The following is a 22,328-nucleotide window of genomic DNA, read 5'->3' on the forward strand; positions in this document are numbered from 1 at the left end:
GACTTATTAATAAATCACTTTTATTTGAAATTTTGACATTTATAAGTGCAAATTAGGTTTGCCAGCGAAAATACATATATAAAAATTGTAGAAATAACAACAGAGCTTATAAATGCATGTTTGTGCAATTACAAAGGCCATATTACAAACTACACTATAAACACATGTCTACCTACATTCAGCTTAAGCATTTTATAAAGCATTCCTACTATCACCATTTGAAAAGGAGAAGAAGAAGATGAACAAGCACCGATGAGTTTCTCACAAGTTGAACAGCTGAAAACGAGTCATATTCAACAATTAATTACACTGTCTTTGGTTATGTTAAATATGTCTAACCAAAATGATATATATTAACAAAATCAAGAAAACTCACCAATCATTTTCAATGTACCTTCGAGTCCCATGATTTTGACGTAGAATATCCATCCCAAGGATGATAATCTTCAACTCGAGCAAGCTCAAATTCGTCTTCGTTTTTCTCTGCGTTACACTTCCTAACCAATCTATGAATCTCTTCTAATTCAAATGTGATCTCTTTCATAGTTGGACGTTTCTTTCCATTCAACTCTAAGCATCTATTGGCAAGATTAGCAACGGCAATGATTTCTCTTTTCTCTGCTTCTTTCACAATTCTCTTGTCAACAATGTCAAGCAGATTGTCCTCCTCCACACACTCAACAAAATATGAAGCTAAACTCTTGAACTCTCCAGATCTTACTGATGATATTGGCTTCTGGCCTGTTAAAAGTTCAGCAAGAACTACTCCAAAACTGTACACATCACTTTTCTCTGTAAATTGACTAGTGTGAAAATACTCAGGATCCAAATAACCAAAGGTGCCTTGAACAACTGTTGTAAGATGAGTAGCTTCAATAGAAATTACTCGGGATGTTCCAAAATCTGCAATTTTTGCCCTATATTTTTCATCTAACAGTATATTAGTGGATTTGATATCTCTATGATAAATGGGTTTAGATGCAACTGAGTGCAGGTAAAACATGGCTCCTGCAATCTCAGTGGCAATTCTCAAACACATATCCCAGGTCATTGGTAATAACTCCTTGTTTTGGTCATGCAAATATTCAAAGAGATTACCATTAGGTATGAATTCATAAACAAGTAGGGGAATTTCTGTCTCCAAACAACATCCTAACAACCTCACCACATTTCTATTGTTAATTTGTGAAAGAATGACAAACTCATTGATGAATTCTTCAACATTTCCTTCCACCTTAAACTTTTTCACTGCAACAATTGTACCATCTACCAGCATTCCTTTGTAAACAGTACCTTGCCCTCCTTTTCCAACAACTCTATTCATGTTAAAGTGGTCAGTGGCTTTCTCTAAATCATCTAAGCTAAAGAGAATAGCTTTGTCTAGATTAGCTTCATTGGATGATATTCTTTGTTGCAACAACAAACCACCATTCTTTTTGAAGAACTTCTGTTTCCCTTTCTCTATCACTCTCTTCCTTACATCCTTATACAACAACCATAGACCAAGGAGGAAAATGATAGATCCCACACTTGACGAAACTCCTACACAATTTGTCACAATAAATTCATCATGGATTGTAATTTTTCCATTACAAAAGTTGTTGTGCATGCATCTATAGTTCTAACAAAACGAAATTTCACAGAGATGTAGTTAACCATCTGGAAAAATACAAAAAACTAGATAATTATTTTTCATAAATACTTATAATGGATTTCTATCACAAAATAAAATTACCTATATGAGTTAATTTGTAGAAACTTTTTTCTAGTTTTCTTCTGCTACAATTAGAAAAAATTATTAGTCTAAATCTATTTTTATATATCTAGTCTTGATAAGTGCCTTTATAAATTTAATACGTACCTACTATAGCCCACTTCTTGGTTTGACTGTTATTGTAACCTGGTAAGGCTGAAACATCAGAAACGAAGTTAGATTAGGTTTTAACTTACATGTATATATTAACTTTCACTTAAAAGGGTATGATCAGACTGCATGGAATTAATTAATTTGATACCAGAAGTTATACTGTATTTAGATTTTAGAAAATATGTGCAATGTTAAATGCAAATCAATTCTATCCAAAACAATAGTATATAAATTATTTTATATAACACTACCACTGTAGAACAATGTAAAGTTACTGCATAGAGATCATACCAGTGCAGCCTCCTGCAAGGTAGGGATTGCCATAGAAGCCTTCTAAGCAGTCGCATCTCCAACCTGTGGTTTGCGAAGATGTAAAATTAGAGCGATTACAAGTGACATAATCTGATTCTGAAAGGAGTTGAAGGGTAGAATTGTGGAGTGTGTTGTCCAAAATCTTCCACTCAAGAATTGCAGGAACATGATCCATATTGTTAAAATCAGACGTAACTTGCCCATGTACAATGAGCGCATAACTACACGGTTCACTCACAGTATTATTGTTTTGGGTGTTAAAATCTTGAAGTGTTGCGTTATATTCTAAAAGATACTTGGGCAGTGAAGTCTCGCAGCAGTACCTGCCACTGCAACTACCTTCTCTTACCAAGTTGAAGTTATCGTTGACTTCTTCACTGTCATCACAAATAGAAACACAACAAGCAACATTGGACCCATTGGACTGCAAAAAAGCAAGGTTGTTGCAACCAATGGCCATAAATTTGTTGGCATCCTGGGAATACACGAAAGGGCTTCCTCTCAGGTTTATTACCTCTGGCTTCGCTCTTCTGCTTGGGCAGTTCCAATGGAAAATTGGATTCATTATATAAACTTCATGCATGCCAAGGACTCTCACCTCCAGATTTAAAGACTTTAGGTAGGGTTTTTGACCCTCAGAAGTTTCTCTGCATTCGATTTCAAACCACTTGTCTACGTAGCATTTCGGATCTTTCATTCCAAAGGGGTAATAGATCTCAACACCTCCACATATGGAACTACACCCAGGTTTTGCTATAATAAGCTCATGTGCAGAATATGCCAGAGGATATATAGGCAATGTTATCAACATGATGATGACGAGAAATGGTAGTTGCAGAATCATTGTGGCTAAAACAGTAATCCCAATATCTATACCAGATTATTAGAAGAAGCATATATTTATGCATAACTTAAGATAACTGCTTAATGAATTTCTAAGTATATGTTATTGATCTTCTGGAAGTCAAACTTTGACATGCAGTAATACTGGAATTTAAAATTTGGTTTGAACAATTCTCCATTGCCTGCAGTAGTGAGCTATGAAGAGATGATGGCTTGATTGAGATGGATGGGATAAAGAAATTTCCTCATCATCTTCACTCTCCAAATAATCAAAAGGTCATGTTAAGATATCAATATATATAATAACTAGTCTTGTTTTGATTAATATATTATCAAATATCTATTGTTTGAACAGTACTAATTTATTAGCCTGATTGATTAAGGAAAGATACAAATAATGGTGAACTTGTAATTGTTGGTATAATTGCATACACTTTCTACAGAGATATACTCAACCTACGTATTCATACACTATTTCTCCTTTCACCATTTGAATTTGAATAATTTAATTCCTGATCTCCATCTAAAAACTGATAATTTTCTAATCATTATTGATGAATTGATCAACTATAGAAATATTCATTGACTTATAAGATAAATGCTTCCGCTTTCAGAGTTATATATATATATATATATATATATATATATATATATATATCATTTAAATTAATTAGTAACAATGTTATAGAAGCATGAAACATGCTTCTATAATATTGCTATTAAATAATTTAATTTTATGGTAAATATATATTAATGTATAATGGTTCCTTTACATTGATTTATAATTTTACAAGATAAATAACATGATTTCATTATATTGATTTTTTTTTTTTGTAAATATATATTATTTAAAACTTTTATTTTGATTTCTACGATTGTTTTACACATTAATCCATCAACTGATACGTTATACAAATATATATATATATATATATATATATATATATGTGACTATTTCTTCTCTGCACATTTGTATTCTATATAATTCGGGATGTCTTTTTTTAAAATTTGTAATTAATTTTCGAATTACATAATCTATAAAAAAATTTTATGAATGATTAATTTTTAGATTACATAATTAAAAAGTTTTTTTTAATTTTTGAATTGTATAATCTATTTTTTTTAAATATATGTTCGAATTACATAATCTGAAAACAAGTGGCACAAGAAATTAAAAATGTATTTCCGCGTTTTGTATTGGGTGGCAGAGCAGGAAGAAAGAGTCATACTATGTACTCTAAATACCAACAATTGTGCAAATACCAAGAATTGTGCTTTGTTTTGCAGAGAACTGCAGAGCCTCTGGTCAGGTCCAGTTATTGTAGTGGGCCTGTTGTATGTTATGGACCACTTACCTCCATAACAATCATATGGTTTTTTCTTCCTGCACCCCATAATTATTAAAATAACAAGTTTACCCTTCATAAAAGTGGCTTCTGGATTATCTGAAGTGGAAATAACTGGAACAAATTTTTTTGGAATTTTTATAACAAGTTTTGAAATAAACTTTTCATAACACGTGAAATGTATTTTTGAATAAGCTTTCTGAATAGAATTTTCAAAATAAACTTCTTAGAACAAGTTTTTCAAAACACATAAAATAAGTTCATGAACAAACTTTGAAGAACAAAATTTGTGGAGACAAACATTTCAGAACTGTTCCTACTAGGGAGATGGGACCTAAAGAACTATTGAAGTCTTCGTCTTCTTCTTTCGGTCGGACAGGTTGTTAGGTGCTTGAGATCCTTCTCGTCTTCGTGCTTCTCCTTCGGCTCTCAGTCTCGGATGAACACCGGATGGGGTACATGCGGAAGGCACTCCGACGCTCAAGTCAGTAAAACGGGTGATCGGTATTCGGGTAGGTGCACAGTAATAAATGACATATCTTTCTCCTTGAAATGTGTGCTATTTATATTATTTTAATGAGCTTACCTCATTGGGCCTGATTAGTGGAATGGATCACACTTAGGGTTGCATTACCTAATCCTTAATGATGGCTTAGCTTCACTAACCTTGGTTTGAGCATTAATGTTTATACGTGTCAGTCGGTCTGACCATGCGTGGTGTGTCGGTCGGTCAGCCGGGGAGAGAGACACGTTAGCATGTGTCTTGATCATCTTGGATAGAGAGGCTGAGACACGTCAAGATGTCGACCATACTGGTATAAGAAAGTAAATGATAATTTCCAAATTGAATTTTCTAGATCAACTCTCTCTCTTATTCTTCTTTCCTCTCCAAGAGTGCAACGCACGATTTAAAATGAAAGTGTAGGTGGCGGATACAATGGTAGAAGTGGCATGGTGCACAAGAAAGGGTATTTTAGTCGTTTTCCCTTAGTATGTGACAGTAATTATAGGGATGCAAGAAATAAAGATGCTTATTAGATGAGATTTTATACATGATAGAGAACAGAATTGATATTTATGAAATTTTGTTTATTAATTAGGAATAGTTTTAAGAGATAGCTAACTAGTGACATCCTTAACGCATAAATGTTGGTAGGGAGAATTTTAGAGTAGATTCCCAAAATGCAGATGTGAGGTTATGTTAGAAAAAGATTTATAAAAGAGTAAATGACAGAAAAGCAAACACAAAGCTGAGTGAATAAAGAATATGCGAGGAAGATCCTTTCCTCCACTTTCCCTATCACCTACAAAACCCACTAACATCTTTACCTCACTTCACCACTTTTTTTGCTCTCATCACCAACCTACCATTGTGCCACTACCTCTTCTCTTCCACTCCAGTTCAATATGAATTCCAACTTCAGATCATGCCACAGAATTTGCAACCATCAACTTGGATGCCATCTAGGAAACAAAAAGAACAAGGATGCTCTTCATGTTAATTAGTTCTACTAGTTAGGCCACAAGCCTTCAACTTGAAGGGCAACCAATGATCCTTTGGCAATGTTTACTATTATATCATACACACACACACTCACTCAGTGTAAGCAATCTTGGTAATTAGTTTACTGTTTTTGCTCTTATGTTGTTTATTTCTCTATAGATGTTTCTGAGTAACATGTTTCTATTTGGGTAGCCTGTGTCCTGATTCACTGTTAATGCTATGTTAAACTCTGCCATTGGTTTTCAAATCTTTTTTATTTCAAGTTCTTTTGTTTTTATAATTGCTTGTTTAGTTTGACTATTCAGGTCAGCAAGATTTCTAACTTGTGGTTTATTTATTCATTCAATTTAACGCAAGAAGTATTTTGTAGCTTAAAATAGCAAAAATTGGCTAAATACTATATGGATTAAGTACTTAGTGTTCACACAAGTGTAAAAACGATCTATTCACTAAGAAATCTCGTATTCGTTTATTATCGTGTACGTAAACCCTTCTAGCCACAATAATAACTACGGATGAAATTATCTTTTTAGTAGGAAAATAAAAGTTCAACATGTTTTTCGTCCATTTAACTTTAACATAAAATTGAATTTTGTTTTTAGTTTAAATTTTAGACCATTCAAATACTTGTAGTATAAAAATGATTAAAATAAATTTTATTATGTGAAATTGGTTCAATTTAAAGTTTCACTTCATCAATACATTGAATATAGTTACAATGAACATCAGTCTTTAATTAAAATAATAATAAATTTTTAAAAAAATTAACAATCATTTTATTTGTATAATTATACATTTTAATCATCTTTAAACTACAATTATCTGGATAGTCTAAAGTTTAAACTAAAAACAAAAATCAATTTCGTATTATAATATATAGACGAAAAATATATTTAACTTTTAAGTAATATATGAAATTAAATGGTAGGTAACTAATAAGTGTTGAAGCTAAAGGTATTGTAGATAGACTAATTTTATTTAACCTATTTAAATTAATTTAGTTATATTATTTTATAGTGAATAAAATAATTTTTTTCTTATTTAAAACCTATTTCCTAAATCAGAATTTTATAATTCTTATAACCTTTGAATTATTTTAAAACCAATGTAAATTAATTTTATTAAAAACTTCATAATATAGAGAATTCTGAAAAGGATATATTTTGTTTATATGTTAATATGATATGGAAAGGCATAATAAACCATGCGAATTAAGTAGTAGTTTTAATTAAAATCATTAATTTTTAATTTTATTTTTTATTATACTTTTTAATTTTAAATCAATTATGATAAATGGACTATGTGTTTTGTCCTTACTTTTTTCTATTAATCCTATTAAAAAGTGGGTTTATATATCTCTAACTTAATTTTATAAAATTGGCTTGCAAGGTAAAGACTATAAACTTATACATAGATTATTTTTATGGATAATTGATATATGATATCCAACACAAAATGAAAACCTAATTAGTTGTCTATGTGGACGTAGGTTGCAGATTGACAGCGACCGAACCACGTTAAATCATGTGTTGTTTATTTTCTGCAGTTGATTTGCGATTGTGTGTTGCTTTCGCGTGCGTTTTTCCATCAGCTTCCACTCAACTACATCAACATTGACATTATTATTTTTTTTTGCTGGACTCACCATTGTCGATGTGTTGTTGGTTTAGGGTTTAGGGTTTATAAATGAGTCATTTATAGTCTTTCTGAAGGAGCAATGTACTTAAGAGACACTTCAATATAACACCTCAAATTGGAATCTTTAACCAAAATCAAAATGCACTTAAAATATGATTCTTCAAATTGGAATCACAACAAGCTATAACTAAGACAACTTGCAAAATTGCATCCAAAATTTCTTTGAGTCTTAATATGTACATCCTCACCCCACCACAAAGCAACTGTAGGCACAGGCGCAAGGAGAGAGTTCATCGGAATTGGAGCCGGTGGGAAGCTCATTGATGTCACAGTCGGAGTAGACGATGTCGGAGGCTTGGTCGCTGGAGTAGGAGCCACAACCGTGGGAGGAGATGTCGCTGACAATGCGGAGGTTACGGCTTTAGGGGATGTCACCACTTAACACCTCACATCTTTCAATCTCACTTCTCTGTGCCACATTAGAAGCACTTGATGTCATAAGGTGCGACTTAATGAAAATGACTAATTCTGATACATTTTAAAAAAACATAGGGATCAAATTGATTATTTTAAAAATCATTGTACTAAATTGAATATTTACCATAAATATAGGGACGAACCAGGTAATTATACCTTAAAAGATTTGATCATTAAAATTTGTCATATATAGTTAAAATTACACTTATTAACTCTTTGAATTGTCAAATTAAGTAATTATTATTTCAAATTATATCATTTTTTTTTCTTGAAATCTTACTCAGTTTATAATTCATTTATTTGAATCATCATTAATGATACCAATTGTGAATCATTTATCAACAAATTAATCAATTATTTTAAATAATAATTAATTCTTTATGTAAGTGATATTTGAACAGTTATCATTATTACAAAATTATAAAATTACTATACTAAATAAATTATATACTTTATTAACTAAATTAGTATGATGATTAAATTAGAAATTAATTTTAGAGAAAAAATAATAATTAATTATTATATTAACTAAATTAAATATTATTTTATGAATTAAAAAATTACTATCATCTAAATTAGTTTTATAACTAATAAAAAATTATAAATTAATTTTTAAATTGGTATCTAATTAACTATCAAAATTTTAATTATTAATTTATTTATATTATAAAGTTGATAGCTAATTAGTTACCAATTTAGAAAGTAGTAATGCCATTATGTTGTCAAATTAAAATGATTCCATAGACTTATCTAAGTCTAGAGAGATGATAGTATAGAATAAAAGTTCATTTAAATTAAAAATAAAATGAAATTTGATACATAAATAAATATTTTATTACTTAATATGCAATCAATTTTTTAAAAATTCAGATTATATTTTAATCTAACTCATATTCTATTTTTAATAGTTTAGTGAGGTGATGATGCACGTATCTAAAATATTTTATTGGTTATTCTCAACTATTATAAATTCAAATTTTCAAAATCACAAACAACTATCAAACATAAAAAATATCATTAAAACTTGAATCGAGGATAATATCAACACATATTTCTTAATCTAATATACCAATTCAATATTAATTAATGGAATTAATTGTATGAATTTTTTATTTTGAAGAAATATTTTTAAATATTAATTTTATACAATTAATTGCCTTGATTCTATTAATTTTTGCTTTTAAAGAACTCTCTTTTCATTTAATTTTATTGTAATTAACTTTATTACATTAATTTTTGCTTCTAGAGAACTCCTTATACATATTAATTTTATTGAAGTTCATAAATAATATATTAATTTCACACATTGATCCTATTGGAATATTTATAACATTAAATTCTCACTTACAAATTAAAATAGTTTTAAAATTAAATTACTATAACGACTACGAATAGAATTTTTAATAAAATGTAGTACAATTTTACATTTTACTTTAATATTATAATAAAATTCAAATATAGTTTAAACTTTTAACATATTTTATTATCATAAAAGTTTACTATAAGAAAATCATTAAATAAAAATTAATTTTAGAGATAAAAAAGAATTAGTTGTTATATTGACTAAATTAGATAGATTAAAAAAAATATTAGTATATAAATTAGTTTCTATTATTGATAAATAATTTTTAAATTAATATATAATTAGTTATCAATATTAACTACCAACTTTTAAATTCAAAATAATTAGATATCAATTTAGAAAAAATTTATCAATAATAGAAAATAATTTAGATATTAATAATTTTTTTAAGTCTCTATTATCGTCGATTCGAGGTTAGTCGGATTCTATATGAGCTCTTGTTAGTCTCCTTTCAAGCTCTAAGTCGGAATCTGGATTAGCTCATGTTGGTCTCTCTTCAAGCTCTAGCGAACCAACCTTCAAAGAACGAGGGAGGCTCCTCCTGCAATTACATTGTGACGCTCAAGTCACTAAGAGCACAAAATATTGTGTATATAGTGCATGCAAGTTCAGATACTCCCTGTGTGTGATTGTCTATTTATAAGTCTTCTTGGCCTTGAATATTTGACTATGGTTCCTTCAAGCATTAATGTGTTATATTATGGTAACTTTGTATAAAATATGAACATCATGTATATAAATTGAAGTATTCTACCATATAATTAGAACATTTATGTGATATAATCGGGGATATTATGCATGTAATTATAGCATTTATTATATGTGAAAGTTACGTTAATTAGGTTTTGATGTGAGGATCTTCTCCTGATACCATCGGTGTTGAATTAATGATATGGGTTACTGGGCTCAAACTGCTGCATTCTGGGGTCAACTCGGTCGGTTCCATGAATTACCGGATGGGCCAAGCAGCTTGACCAAATTTCTAGCAAGTACGGGAATGGAGGAGGTCGACCTGTTCGGTCTGGACCTCGAACTGCCAAAATGGAGGAGGACAACCGACTCAATTTTCTCACGATTTAAGCCTAAATGGAATACATCCGACTTGGACATTGATCGATATGTGTCCTATCAAATCCGGGACAGTACAATATTTAATTCAGTCAATATAACAACTAACTATTTATTTGTATCTAAAATTAATTTTTATTTAATGATTTTCTAGCAATGATTATTGTTTTATTAATATTTTAATACACATAATATTATAATAAATTTAATAAATATAATATTATTAAAAATTTATGCATTAAATGCATTTTAAATAAAAGTATATTTTGAATAATCTTAAATAAGTTCTTAATATTATAAGTATATTCTTTATTACTAGTGAAAAAGAAATATTTTGTACCTTTATTTTTCTTAAAATTTCATATTTAAAAAAAAATAATGATAATTACACACACATTCTAAAATATCGTTAAGGATCAAATAAAAGTATAAATTGTACACATCGATGGAAGATATCCGGTTCTTGATATAAATCACTTTTAATATGATCATACAAACCAATAAAAATAATTTATTTTTCATTAATTTTAAAACAATATTACTAATATACTAAATTTTACTTTACTATTAATGATTTTCTAAATTCTTTTATTAATATTAGGGGAAAGACATCCGTTTGCATATTGTGTATTCATTACATTAAATATATATTATTTTATTATTTTTATGAACAATTAATTTAAAAATAATAATTTAATATATATACATATATAATTTTATAAAAATAGTATTATAAAAATTATGTAGCTGTTACTTTTTAAAAGAAATGTTTATTTATTTATTTTGAATTAAAAAAATTATTTAACTATTTATTTTATTAAATAAATTATTTTTGTTTATTAGACAGATAAACTGTCTAATTAAAACAAAGGAAGTTACAAAATAATATATATTTTTGTATAAAATTAATATTTGTGTTTTTTTTATCATTATTATATGTGTTATATTAAATGAAATTATTAAATTTATAGTATAATATTATAATGAGTATCTAATCTTTTATTTTTATCGTTATCATGTATTATTTATATTTATTAAAATGAATTATAAATTTATATTATAATATTTTAATTTATCATAAATTTATGGATCTTAATATATGAAATTAAATTTAATAAATAATTATAAAAATAAACATACCTTTTTATAAATTTATTGGAAGTATATTTTATTTATTTTAGAAGTATTTTTTTTATTATAATTAATTATTAGTTCCAAAAATAAAATGATAAAAAATTGTATATAAGAGAGATAATATGCTTAGTATATAAAAAGTCTAATGTAAAAGTCTATAATTTTTTAAAATTATGTATCATATTAAGAAATCGAAGAAGAATATAAAAATTATTTATAAATTAATTTGTGTATCGCACCAAAAATATGCTGGTTACTTCCTAAATAAATCCTAAATATAATAGCAGAATAAATTACTCACTTAAGATATTTCTACTGGTTAAAAAGATTATGAAAAAAATGAAAAAAACTGTGCAAAAATCTCTGTTTAAAGGAAGGAATAAAAGCTATAACTTTTTTTTATATTTTCAATGTTAACTTCCATAAAAAATCTTAAATTTGTAGTTAAGATGGTTCAGAATCTTTTACCTTATAAGACATTGACCAGAATTTATTATTTTCTTTTATTATTACATAGTATTTAATTTTTAATTTTCTCATCTTTTTCAAGTAGAGGACTTTTAGTATTTTAACAGTCCCTCTCATTTTCTTTGCTTTTTTTAATTAACATATTATATTTAAAAAGTAATTGTTTAAGTGTGAAAAAGATAATTTTTCACTTATAAATTAAACTCTAATGAGCCTCCATTGTCACCAAGTCACAAGCCCTAACAATGGGTAAAACATGTTTGGTTTGTGTCTGTGCTGTTTTTTTTCTCTTAACACTCTCCAGTTCCTTGGCAGCACCATCGTCAAGTTCCTCACTCTATGACTCTTTCCTTCGCTGCCTCACACAACAAACAAAATCCTCAACTCCACTCTCCAACATTGTCTTCGCCCAAATCAACCCTTCCTTCCCCACCGTCCTCCAAAACTACATCCGAAACGCTCGTTACAACACTTCCCAAACACAAAAGCCGTTACTCATTGTCACTCCCCTCCAAGAATTTCACGTCCAGGGCGCTGTAATATGTGCCAAAGCCGCAAACGTTCAAATCAAAATCAGGAGTGGAGGCCATGATTTCGAGGGTCTCTCCTACGTCTCCGTGGAACCCTTTATCGTTGTCGACATGTTCAATCTTCGTGCAATCACAGTGGACACAACAAACCAGGTTGCTGTGGTCCAAGCTGGTGCCACGTTGGGAGAGCTTTATTATAGGATCTGGGAGAAGAGTAAAGTCCTTGGCTTCCCTGCAGGGGTGTGTCCCACTGTTGGTATTGGTGGCCATATCAGTGGAGGAGGGTACGGTAACATGTTGAGAAAATATGGCTTATCTGTTGACAATGTTATTGACGCTCAAATTGTTGACGTTAAAGGAAATCTTCTCAACAGAAAATCCATGGGGGAGGATCTGTTTTGGGCTATTAGAGGAGGTGGAGGAGGGAGTTTTGGTGTGATAGTGTCGTTTACGATTAAGCTAGTTCCCGTGCCTGCAGCTGTTACCATTTTCCGCGTTGAGAAGACTTTGGAAACGAATGTGACTGCCACAGACCTTGTGGTGCAGTGGCAGCAGGTGGCGCCAACCACTGATGAAAGGCTTTTCATGAGGCTCTTATTGCAGCCAGTGAGTTCCGATGTGGTGAAGGGAGGACGGACAGTTAGAGCCACGGTTGTGGCTTTGTTCCTTGGAGGGGCAGATGAGGTTGTGTCGATTTTGGGGAAGGAGTTTCCACTTCTTGGATTGAAGAAGGAGGATTGTAGTGAGGTTAGTTGGATTGATTCTGTTCTGTGGTGGGACGATGATGAGAGTTTGAAAAACGGGGGCAAACCTGAAACCCTACTGAATCGGAATGTGAACTCTGCTAGTTTTCTGAAAAGAAAATCCGATTATGTTCAGAACGCCATTTCAAAACAAGGGCTGACGTTGATATTTAAGAAGATGATCGAGGTGGGGAAGATAGGACTTGTTTTCAACCCTTATGGAGGGAAGATGGGTGAGATTCCTTCTGATGCGACACCGTTTCCTCACCGTAAGGGGAACCTCTTCAAGATGCAGTATTCTGTGACCTGGAAGGATCCTTCACCTGGTGCGACTTTGAATTTCTTGAATGAGGCTAAGATGCTTTACAGTTACATGACCCCTTTTGTGTCTAAGAATCCCAGAAGTGCTTATTTGAATTATAGGGACCTTGATATAGGGGTCAACGACTTTGGCAAGAATAGCTTTGCAGAAGGGCAGGTTTATGGGAGCAAGTACTTCAATGGCAATTTTGATAGGCTTGTGAATGTTAAGACTAAGGTGGATCCCCAGAACTTTTTCAGGAATGAACAGAGTATTCCAGTGCGTCCGAGTAAAGCATAGGAATCACACTGTGAAGAATATTGCTTACTTAGGGCATTTCTTTAGTGTGTTATGTATTTTTATTTGGACAACATACATTCAAAATAATGACATGAATATAAACATGAATGTTCTGAATCATTTGTTGGTCGTCTTCCCAAGGAATGAGTTGTGTACCAACCAAACTCACGGTTAAGAGTTGTTAATTACACACACAGATAGCCTCCAAATTCAGAGTTAAAAGACATATATTTGAAATTATGCCATCTGAAACCTGTTTGCAGTCAAATTCAAAACATATATATGAAGATGTAATTGGGCAGCCCAAGATACTACTGCCAACAATGATTTTGCTTCAGCTTCATGGAAGATGTCCATTCGGGTCAGGAAGACATTGGGGCCACAAATTATCCTTTGCCATTCTGGATGGAACCATGATATGTTGACAACCATCCATTATATAAGTGAAAAGATAAATAATATTTTACTAAAATATAATCTTCAAGTGTGCGGAGATTGATCAATTTTTACATATATACACTGATTACTGTGCAGTTTTCTAATTAATATTTTTTCTCTTCTAAGTATTCTAATATGTGAAGATTTTCACATATGTATTATCTTTTAGAAATTTAGTGCAATAAAAATAATAAATAAATGTAAAACATTTTAGGACATAACCTCTTAAAAAAGTCCAAAACATTACATATATCTTGTCACAGTAACTAGATTTTAGTTTTCGTGTTAGAAAAAGTATATCGATGAAAAAACTACAATGTTTTAAGTTAAATGAACTAGCCTGTTTAATTCACCAACACATAATTTTCTAAAAAAACTAAAATGCTATGTGTTAGAAAATTGGTTATAGTTTTCTTAATAGCAAAAGTATATTGAAAAAAAACTAAAAAACTATTTTTTGTAAAAAAATTAAGTTAACCAGCTCATTCTTCCGGTATTAACTCAATTTTTTTTAAAACTCATTGATAAGTGAGGCAGGTTGAGTAAATAAGTGCCGGATGGGGTTATACATCAGATAACTCATCTAATAAATAATGAATATATAAAATTTATATATAAGAGAAAACACCTATTGGAGCAAAAGAAATATATTTAACAACATATTTGATTACATCTTAATATTCTTAAAAAATAGTTTTTAAATTTTAAAATAATTTAAATAAAAAAAGTAAAAAAGGGCATTAATTATGTGAGAATATCACTTTGCACAACCGTCTTTTGGGAAGTGGAAATGTAGAAAAATATGGTAAAATGAAAGTTAAATGAATGAATAATAGTTGAGAATAGATATGATGTTTAAATCTGGCACCATCATGTTCTTCAAGAAAATATGCTTGATGTTTATTTTTGTTGTTATATTCTACTCCATGTGTCCTAATTTTTACAATAGGGACATCATGATTTTTTCACAATGCCAACCATATTTTTCTAAGTTATTTTATTTTTACAAATGGTGCACGGAACATATTTTATCTTATTGGTCATTTAAAAAAACTTCTACAATTCTTTGTTTTTAATTTTTTTTTTTTCATTATCTTTTATTTTGAGACCGCAATGAAACTTTTATTGAAAGACATTCTCGATATATACAGTCTTCAACTTGCTTGCTAAATCTCTGTTCATCATATGCTTCGAGATAACGTATTAGTACATAAGTACATATACTTTGTTTTTTCAAGTCACAATAGTATTATACGTGAACAAAAATTAAAATTTTCTAGAATTTTTTTTGTCAATAACATTTTTACTACATACTTTCATTTTTTTACTTTCTTATAGTTTTTAAATATCTCATTCTTCTTCATTTTTATTAACTCAACAGGTACCTTGAAGTTTCCTTAGAATTCCTCCTTGTAGATTATTTCACACTTAGTTCTTGTCACCCATTACTGTAACAAAAATTGTGTGGACTACTATGCATCTTTCTTTTCTTATTTCTTCAATTCCCTCTTACTTCTGTAAGAGCATAAATGTCCAGAGGAACAGTGAATCTATTTCATATAATGTAAAAATAATAACATTACTTTTTTTCTCTATCCTTAATATTAAAAATAATTATTTTTATGTTTCATATATAAAATTATAAACGTACATAGAATTTATTATGTTATATAAGAGATAGAAATTATATGTAAATACATTTATTTTCAAATTACTTTAAAAAAAATCTCAAGGATAAAAAGTTTTTTTTTAAATTTAATGATTTTTTTACAAAAAATAAATAAAATAAAAAAACAAACACTTCAGTCCTTATAAAAAAACATTTCCCTCCTAATTTTAAATAGAACATAAAAACTTAATGTGGTATGGTGAGTGCAAACTCAAGGATTTAATATGCAGCACCACCCACCTTCCTTACCACACAACAAACAAATACTAATCTTACCATCCTGTGAAACTTAACATCAAATAGTACTTATGCATCACATCCCTTCTACAAATGCTCTCAGCTCCTAAAAACATGAAAGTACTTTCTTTTTCCAATACCTACACCAAAAGCAAAACATTCCCCTTCCTAGACTAAGAAGCATAACAATTATTTTCACATAACATTTTAATTGCCCTACATAAATACCATAAAAAACTACATATGTACAATGGTATGCAATCCACACAACTCCAAAAAACATATTATTTTCCACACCTCTTAGTCATCTCACAAAGATAAACAAAGTTAAATCAGAAATTTAATGATTGTTTAACAATAATAATATGAAGTTATTGTACGTACATTTTGTTTGTTTAGTACGTAGGGGTGCATGAATTGGCATCTATTATGTATATAGTTTAAATGTATTTTGCCAAGAGGCAGTGGTCATTGCTAGTGTGACCTGTTTTTTTTAATGGAATACAAAGAAACTTTATTCTTTTTTTAAACAGGTTGGAATATCCTACTCTCAATTTGTTTATTTTCTTTGCTAAAAAAATTAAAATTATTGTGCATAATATATCAAAAAATTAAAAACTATATACTATAAAAGCAACTTATTTGTTTGTTAACTTAGCATTTTTCATGGTCCGAGTATAAGCATAATAAAACCTGAGAAAGAAAAAGTGAAGAAATGGTCAATTATAGTTTACTTAAGATTTGATGGCTTATATGAATGAGGTTCCCTTTAAAGTTTCTATAATTTGCCTTGAAGAGAAGGGTATAGAATTAGTTAAGGATGAGATAAGCATAATAAAACCTTTGGTTCTAACTGTGAGGCTAATAGAGATAAATTCTCCTTCTATTTTTGTTATTCTCCATTTTCTATGGTTCTTTGTTTCTATAGATATCTTGGTTTGCATAGGTGTGTGTCCGTGACTCTAAAGACGCCAATCACAATGACAATGGCGAAACCTAGTTTGGCTTTTCTTTCTTCTTGTTTTCTTCTTCTAACTGTCATCACTTTGTCGGTGGCAGAAGCACCAGATCCTGCAATCCACGATACTTTCCTTAAATGCCTCACAAATAACACAAAAACCACTTCGGAGGAACTCGCCAAGATAGTTTTCGCCCAAAGCAACCCCTCCTTCACCACCGCCCTCCAAGACTTCGCTCGAAACAAGCGTTTCACGACCCCCCAGACGCCAAAGCCGTTACTCCTCGTCACTCCCCTCCAAGAATCGCACGTGCAGGGCGCTGTAATCTGCGCCAAAGCCGCAAAACTTCAAATGAGAATCCGAAGCGGTGGCCATGATTACGACGGTCTCTCCTACGTCTCCAAGGAGCCCTTTATGATCCTCGACATGTCCAAGCTTAACGCGATCACCATCGACGTAAAAGCACAGACTGCAGTGGTCCAACCTGGAGTCACCACGGGAGAACTTTATTATAAGATCTCGGAGAAGAGTAAACTTCATGGCTTCTCCGCAGCAGTGTGTCCAACTGTTGGCCTCGGTGGACATATCAGCGGAGGAGGGTACGGTAACATGTTGAGAAATTTTGGTTTGACAGTCGACAATGTGATTGACGCGAAAATTGTTGACGCGAAAGGAAATCTTCTTGATAAAAAATCCATGGGAGAAGATCTCTTTTGGGCTATTAGAGGAGGTGGAGGAGCGAGTTTTGGAGTGGTAGTTTCGTTTACCCTTAAGCTTCTTCCCGTGCCTGCAAAGGTTACAGTTTTTAGCACTGAGAGGGGTATGGATGAGAAGATGAGTGACTTTGTGGTGGAGTGGCAGAAGGTTGCACCAGTGACTGATAAGAGGCTGTTCTTGAGGTTACTATTGCAGCCAGGAGGGAACAGCGTAAAAGCCTCGATTATGGCAATGTTTGTGGGAGGGGCTGATGAGCTTGTGTCGCTTATGGCGAAGGAGTTTCCACTTCTAGGGTTGAAAAAGGAGAATTGCACTGAGGTGAGTTGGATAGAATCTGTTCTTTGGTGGAGCGATATCAAGAGTTTAGAAAATGGTGAGAAACCTGAGATCCTGATGGAGCGGAAACCGAACAGTGCTAAGTTCCTGAAAAGAAAATCTGATTATATTCAGAAGCCTATTTCAAAAGACGGGTGGGAAATGATATTCAAGAGAATAATTGAGATTGGAGACACGGGGCTTACTTTTAACCCTTATGGAGGAAAAATGGATGAGGTTGCTCCTGATGCGACGCCGTTTCCTCACCGTAAGGGGAACCTGTTCAAGGTTCAGTACTCTGTGAGCTGGAATGAAGCTGGAAAGGATGAGACTTACACGAACAAGGCTAACAGGCTCTACAATCTGATGACACCTTATGTGTCAAAGAATCCCAGAAGTGCCTTTTTCTGCTACAGGGACGTTGATAATGGGGTCAACACCTTTGGTGCAAATAGCTACAAGGAAGGAGAGGTCTACGGAATCAGATACTTCAAAACTAATTTTGAGAGGCTCGTCAAGGTTAAGACCGCCGTTGATCCTGAAAACTTTTTCAGGAATGAACAGAGCATCCCTGTGCTTAGTGCCAAAGCATAGGGAATCATGCACTCCTCGCCACATTTTATCAATTAGAACAATAATAAGTCCTTCTCTTGTATATATATTTTAAGGATAAATTGTATATTTTTTAATTCTTTAATTCTTAATATCTGAGTGTTTTTTTGCATTCACCGATCATATTGTATAAAATCTTAATATAGCGTGAAATTTCATTTTCATTTTCGCATGTCTTAATTATAAAGATTGGTGATGGAGACTCGCCCTTGCTATCCCATTTTCCAATATTATACGCAAAGGCAAAATTAAGGGAGCAAAAAAATAGAGGAATAGAAGGTAGATAGAAAATAGATGGGAGTGAAACTTATAACGAAGGAAGGAGATGATGTTTTGAATAGGAAAAATATTAATATTAGCATTTCTGTAAGATGGAAGATGGTAGGAGAAAAAAAAACAATTACATAACACATTGAAATATATTTCTATTTTAATTGAAAAGTAAAAATTATTTCTTTTTCATAACATTTTGCTTGGAGGGTGATTTTCTTAACTTGATGATACAAACATCTCGAAAACTATAAGGTGAATGCATATTGTTATTTACTCACATACATAACTAAGCGTGTCCATCAAATTCATCCATCCGTTTCACCGTCTGGTTCTCTGCATCATAATTTTAGGGGGATACTTTGTTCATTTCTGAAATAGTTTTCGGGGTCAACCTCAGTTTTAATCTTCACCAATGTATAGAAGTTGTTATGGAAATACTTAATACCATAAACCTCTCCTTCGTGGTAGCTATTGTTATCATGATGATTGATACCAATGTCAAGGTCCCTGTAATTCAGAAAAGCTCTCCTTGGATTTTTGGACACAAAGGGGGTCATATAACTGTGTAACCTTCTAATCTGTGTTGTAAAGTTCTTGTCTGCAGCATATCCCGGTTCATCCCAATTAACAGAATATTCAATTTTGAACAGATTTCCTGCTCGGTGAGGAAATGCTGTAGCATTTGTTGAAATCTCGTTCATTCTTCCACCATATGGGTTGAAAACAATACTTGTTTCTCCCAACTCAATCATCCTTCTCCATATCCATTCTAACCCATCTCTGGAAATTGGAGTCTTCACATAATCAGATTTTCTTTTGAGGAACTTTGCTGAGTTGAGTTTTCTGTTAAGTAGAGCATTTGGGTGGGTACTATTTCGAAAACTAGCCCACCAAAGTGCAGACTCAATCCAACTCATTTCAATGCAATTCTCTTTGTTTAGACCCAAAATTGAAAACTCCTTGTCCAAAAGTGACACAAGATCATCTGCTCCTCCTAGAAACAAAGTCACAACCTCAGCTCTGATAGTTTTGTGCCTCCCTCCAACGTTTGAATTCACAGGCCGCAATTGCAGCCTCATGAAAAGCCTTTCATCCGTGTGTGGTGCAACTTGTTGCCACTGGACAACAAGATCAGTGGCATTTTGATCCAAAGTTTTCTCAACCCTAAAAACAGTAACAACTTCTGGCACAGGAACCAACTTAATCGTGTATGATAATATGACTCCAAAACTTGCTCCTCCACCTCCTCTTATGGCCCAGAATAGGTCTTCTCCCATAGTCTCCTTGTTGAGAATCCTACCTTTGACATCAACAATCTGAGCATCAATGATGTGATCAATAGATAAGCCATATTTTCTCATCATATTGCCATACCCTCCTCCACTAAAATGACCACCAACACCAACAGTAGGACATACCCCTGCAGGAAAGCCATGAACATCACTCTCCTCCCATATCCTATAATAAACTTCTCCAAGCGTGGCACCAGCTTGGACCACAGCAACCCCTTTTTGCACATCCACTGTAATGTTGCGGAGGTTGAACATGTCAAGCATGATGAAAGGTTCATCAGAGATGTATGAGAGACCCTCAAAGTCATGGCCACCACTTCTTATTTTAAGTTGAATATCGATGCCTTTGGCACAAATGACTGCTGTTTGGACATGATATTCTTGCAATGGTGTGACGATGATTAAGGGTTTTGGTGCAGAGGTGGTGTTCAACCGGGCGTTACGAATGTATGCACGGAGAATGGAAGTATATGATGCGTTGGTTTGAGCAAACACTATGTTAGAGATGTTGGGAGAGTGAATATTGTTTCTTAGACAATCAACAAAAGCTCCATACACTGAGTCTGTTGGGGAAGCACAAGAGGTGTGTGAAAGCAGAAGAACAATAACAAAAGGAAGCATGGAAGCCATGGAAATGGTGGCCAAAGGATTTGGTTTTTCCATGGTGGTGGTTCATACGTTTCTGAAGAGTAGGTGAAATGAAATAGTACAGGCCAAGTATGGTTGTATCGAAAGAGACACAAAGTTGGGATTTGGGAGGCATTAGAACAAGGTTTTAAATGATCGAAAGTTTTTTTGGCTTCACTGTTTCATAATTTTTGACGATAAAATTTAGTGACCATACATTTCTGGAGGGACACTATGATGAAGATTCTTCTTTGAGCTTTGCCGTTTTCTCAGCCGGCGCATACAGAACAAGCTAGTTAAAATATTCCTCAGCTGAAGTTTAACCAAAACTAAAAACAACACAGGAAACTCGAACATTAATATAGAGCAGTCTCAAATATACTACATGTTAATATTGGGAGCTCCACTTATATGGCCACCGGCACCAACAGTGGGACACACTCCTTCAGGGAAGCCATGAACTTTACTCTTCTCCCAGATCCTATAATAAACCTCGTCCAATGCGACTCCACCTTGGACCACTGCAACCTCATTTTTGACGTTGATGGTGACTTCTCTAAGCTTGAACATGTCGAGGATGATAAAGGGTTCCTTGGAGACCTAGGAGATACCCTCGTTGGACAGTTAGAAGAAGAAGAGCAAAAGAGAGATAAGCCAAACAAGGTTACGCCATTGTCATTGTCATTGGCTCTTTAGTGTCATTGGCTCTTTAGTGTCATTGGCACACACCTATGCAAACCACGACATCTATAGAAAACAGAACAATAGAAAATGGAAAATAACAACAGTAGAAGGAGAATTTGAAGGGTATTCAGAAAATTGGAACTGAAAAACAGCTATAACATTGAGTGAGGAAAGAAGAAGTGTAACAGTATGTATGAAATAGGATAACTGATTACAGGGAGAGGCTTGGATCTTGCTTAAAAGAAGTGAATATTGAGACGAATGTATTGGAGATTGATATCTGTTGGGATCTATTTCAGAGATACTCATGGAGCAAAACACTAATCTAGTAATAGTATAGGTAAAAGAATCATAAATCTGAAGGTGTTAGTCATAAGAAGATACCACTGCATACAATATCATCGTTTGAAGTGCAGTAAAATCTGTAACAGAGATGTGAATTGAGGAGGGGAGCATAAGAACTTACGGAAGACTATCTGTAAGGAACTCTACTAACTGCGACTGCGTCTGTTATATGTTTAGTTTTCATGATCAATTGTCTAATATTCTCTCCTTATGTCTAGGAATGGAAAGTGGGGGCAACATAGAGCAACTAAAGGTGTAGTTTAAGT

The 22,328-nt window shown here is 32.3% G+C and overlaps 4 protein-coding genes across 4 annotated transcripts; 2 read left to right on the forward strand and 2 right to left on the reverse strand.

Annotated features, from left to right (window-relative positions):
• Nucleotides 1–79: 79 nt before the first annotated feature.
• LOC137832002 (wall-associated receptor kinase-like 10) lies at nucleotides 80–3,097 on the reverse strand. Its single transcript, XM_068639950.2, has 4 exons — nucleotides 2,159–3,097; nucleotides 1,862–1,909; nucleotides 377–1,542; nucleotides 80–276 (listed from the first exon to the last, which is right to left on the reverse strand). Exons 1-3 carry the CDS (start codon nucleotides 3,021–3,023, stop codon nucleotides 386–388), a joined length of 2,070 nt encoding a protein of 689 aa, XP_068496051.1. The 5' UTR covers nucleotides 3,024–3,097; the 3' UTR covers nucleotides 80–276; nucleotides 377–385.
• A 9,162-nt stretch (nucleotides 3,098–12,259) lies between these two features.
• On the forward strand, nucleotides 12,260–14,014 carry LOC137832004 (berberine bridge enzyme-like 21). Its single transcript, XM_068639952.2, has one exon. The coding sequence runs from the start codon at nucleotides 12,266–12,268 to the stop codon at nucleotides 13,892–13,894; it is 1,629 nt and encodes a 542-aa protein (XP_068496053.1). The 5' UTR covers nucleotides 12,260–12,265; the 3' UTR covers nucleotides 13,895–14,014.
• A 3,095-nt stretch (nucleotides 14,015–17,109) lies between these two features.
• LOC137832003 (berberine bridge enzyme-like 21) lies at nucleotides 17,110–18,935 on the forward strand. The gene has a single exon (XM_068639951.2). The coding sequence runs from the start codon at nucleotides 17,147–17,149 to the stop codon at nucleotides 18,821–18,823; it is 1,677 nt and encodes a 558-aa protein (XP_068496052.1). The 5' UTR covers nucleotides 17,110–17,146; the 3' UTR covers nucleotides 18,824–18,935.
• Nucleotides 18,936–19,297: 362 nt separating this feature from the next.
• On the reverse strand, nucleotides 19,298–21,069 carry LOC137833538 (berberine bridge enzyme-like 21). Its single transcript, XM_068641881.2, has one exon. It carries the CDS (start codon nucleotides 21,067–21,069, stop codon nucleotides 19,453–19,455), a length of 1,617 nt encoding a protein of 538 aa, XP_068497982.2. The 3' UTR covers nucleotides 19,298–19,452.
• Between the last annotated feature and the right edge of the window lie 1,259 nt (nucleotides 21,070–22,328).

This window comes from Phaseolus vulgaris, chromosome 6 (genome assembly GCF_051622355.1).
Source record: "Phaseolus vulgaris cultivar YP4 chromosome 6, ASM5162235v1, whole genome shotgun sequence".
NCBI lineage: Eukaryota > Viridiplantae > Streptophyta > Magnoliopsida > Fabales > Fabaceae > Phaseolus > Phaseolus vulgaris.

Coding starts and splice junctions, on each gene's coding strand:
- LOC137832002 (XM_068639950.2), bottom strand. CDS start 3,023: ATGATTCTGCAACTACCATTTCTCGTCATCATCATGTTGATAACATTG. Junction 1,910..2,158: donor CCTTGCAGGAGGCTGCACTG/GTATGATCTCTA, acceptor CTGATGTTTCAG/CCTTACCAGGTTACAATAAC. Junction 1,543..1,861: donor CAAGAAGTGGGCTATAGTAG/GTACGTATTAAA, acceptor CAAATTGTGTAG/GAGTTTCGTCAAGTGTGGGA.
- LOC137832003 (XM_068639951.2), top strand. CDS start 17,147: ATGGTTCTTTGTTTCTATAGATATCTTGGTTTGCATAGGTGTGTGTCC.
- LOC137833538 (XM_068641881.2), bottom strand. CDS start 21,069: ATGGAAAAACCAAATCCTTTGGCCACCATTTCCATGGCTTCCATGCTT.
- LOC137832004 (XM_068639952.2), top strand. CDS start 12,266: ATGGGTAAAACATGTTTGGTTTGTGTCTGTGCTGTTTTTTTTCTCTTA.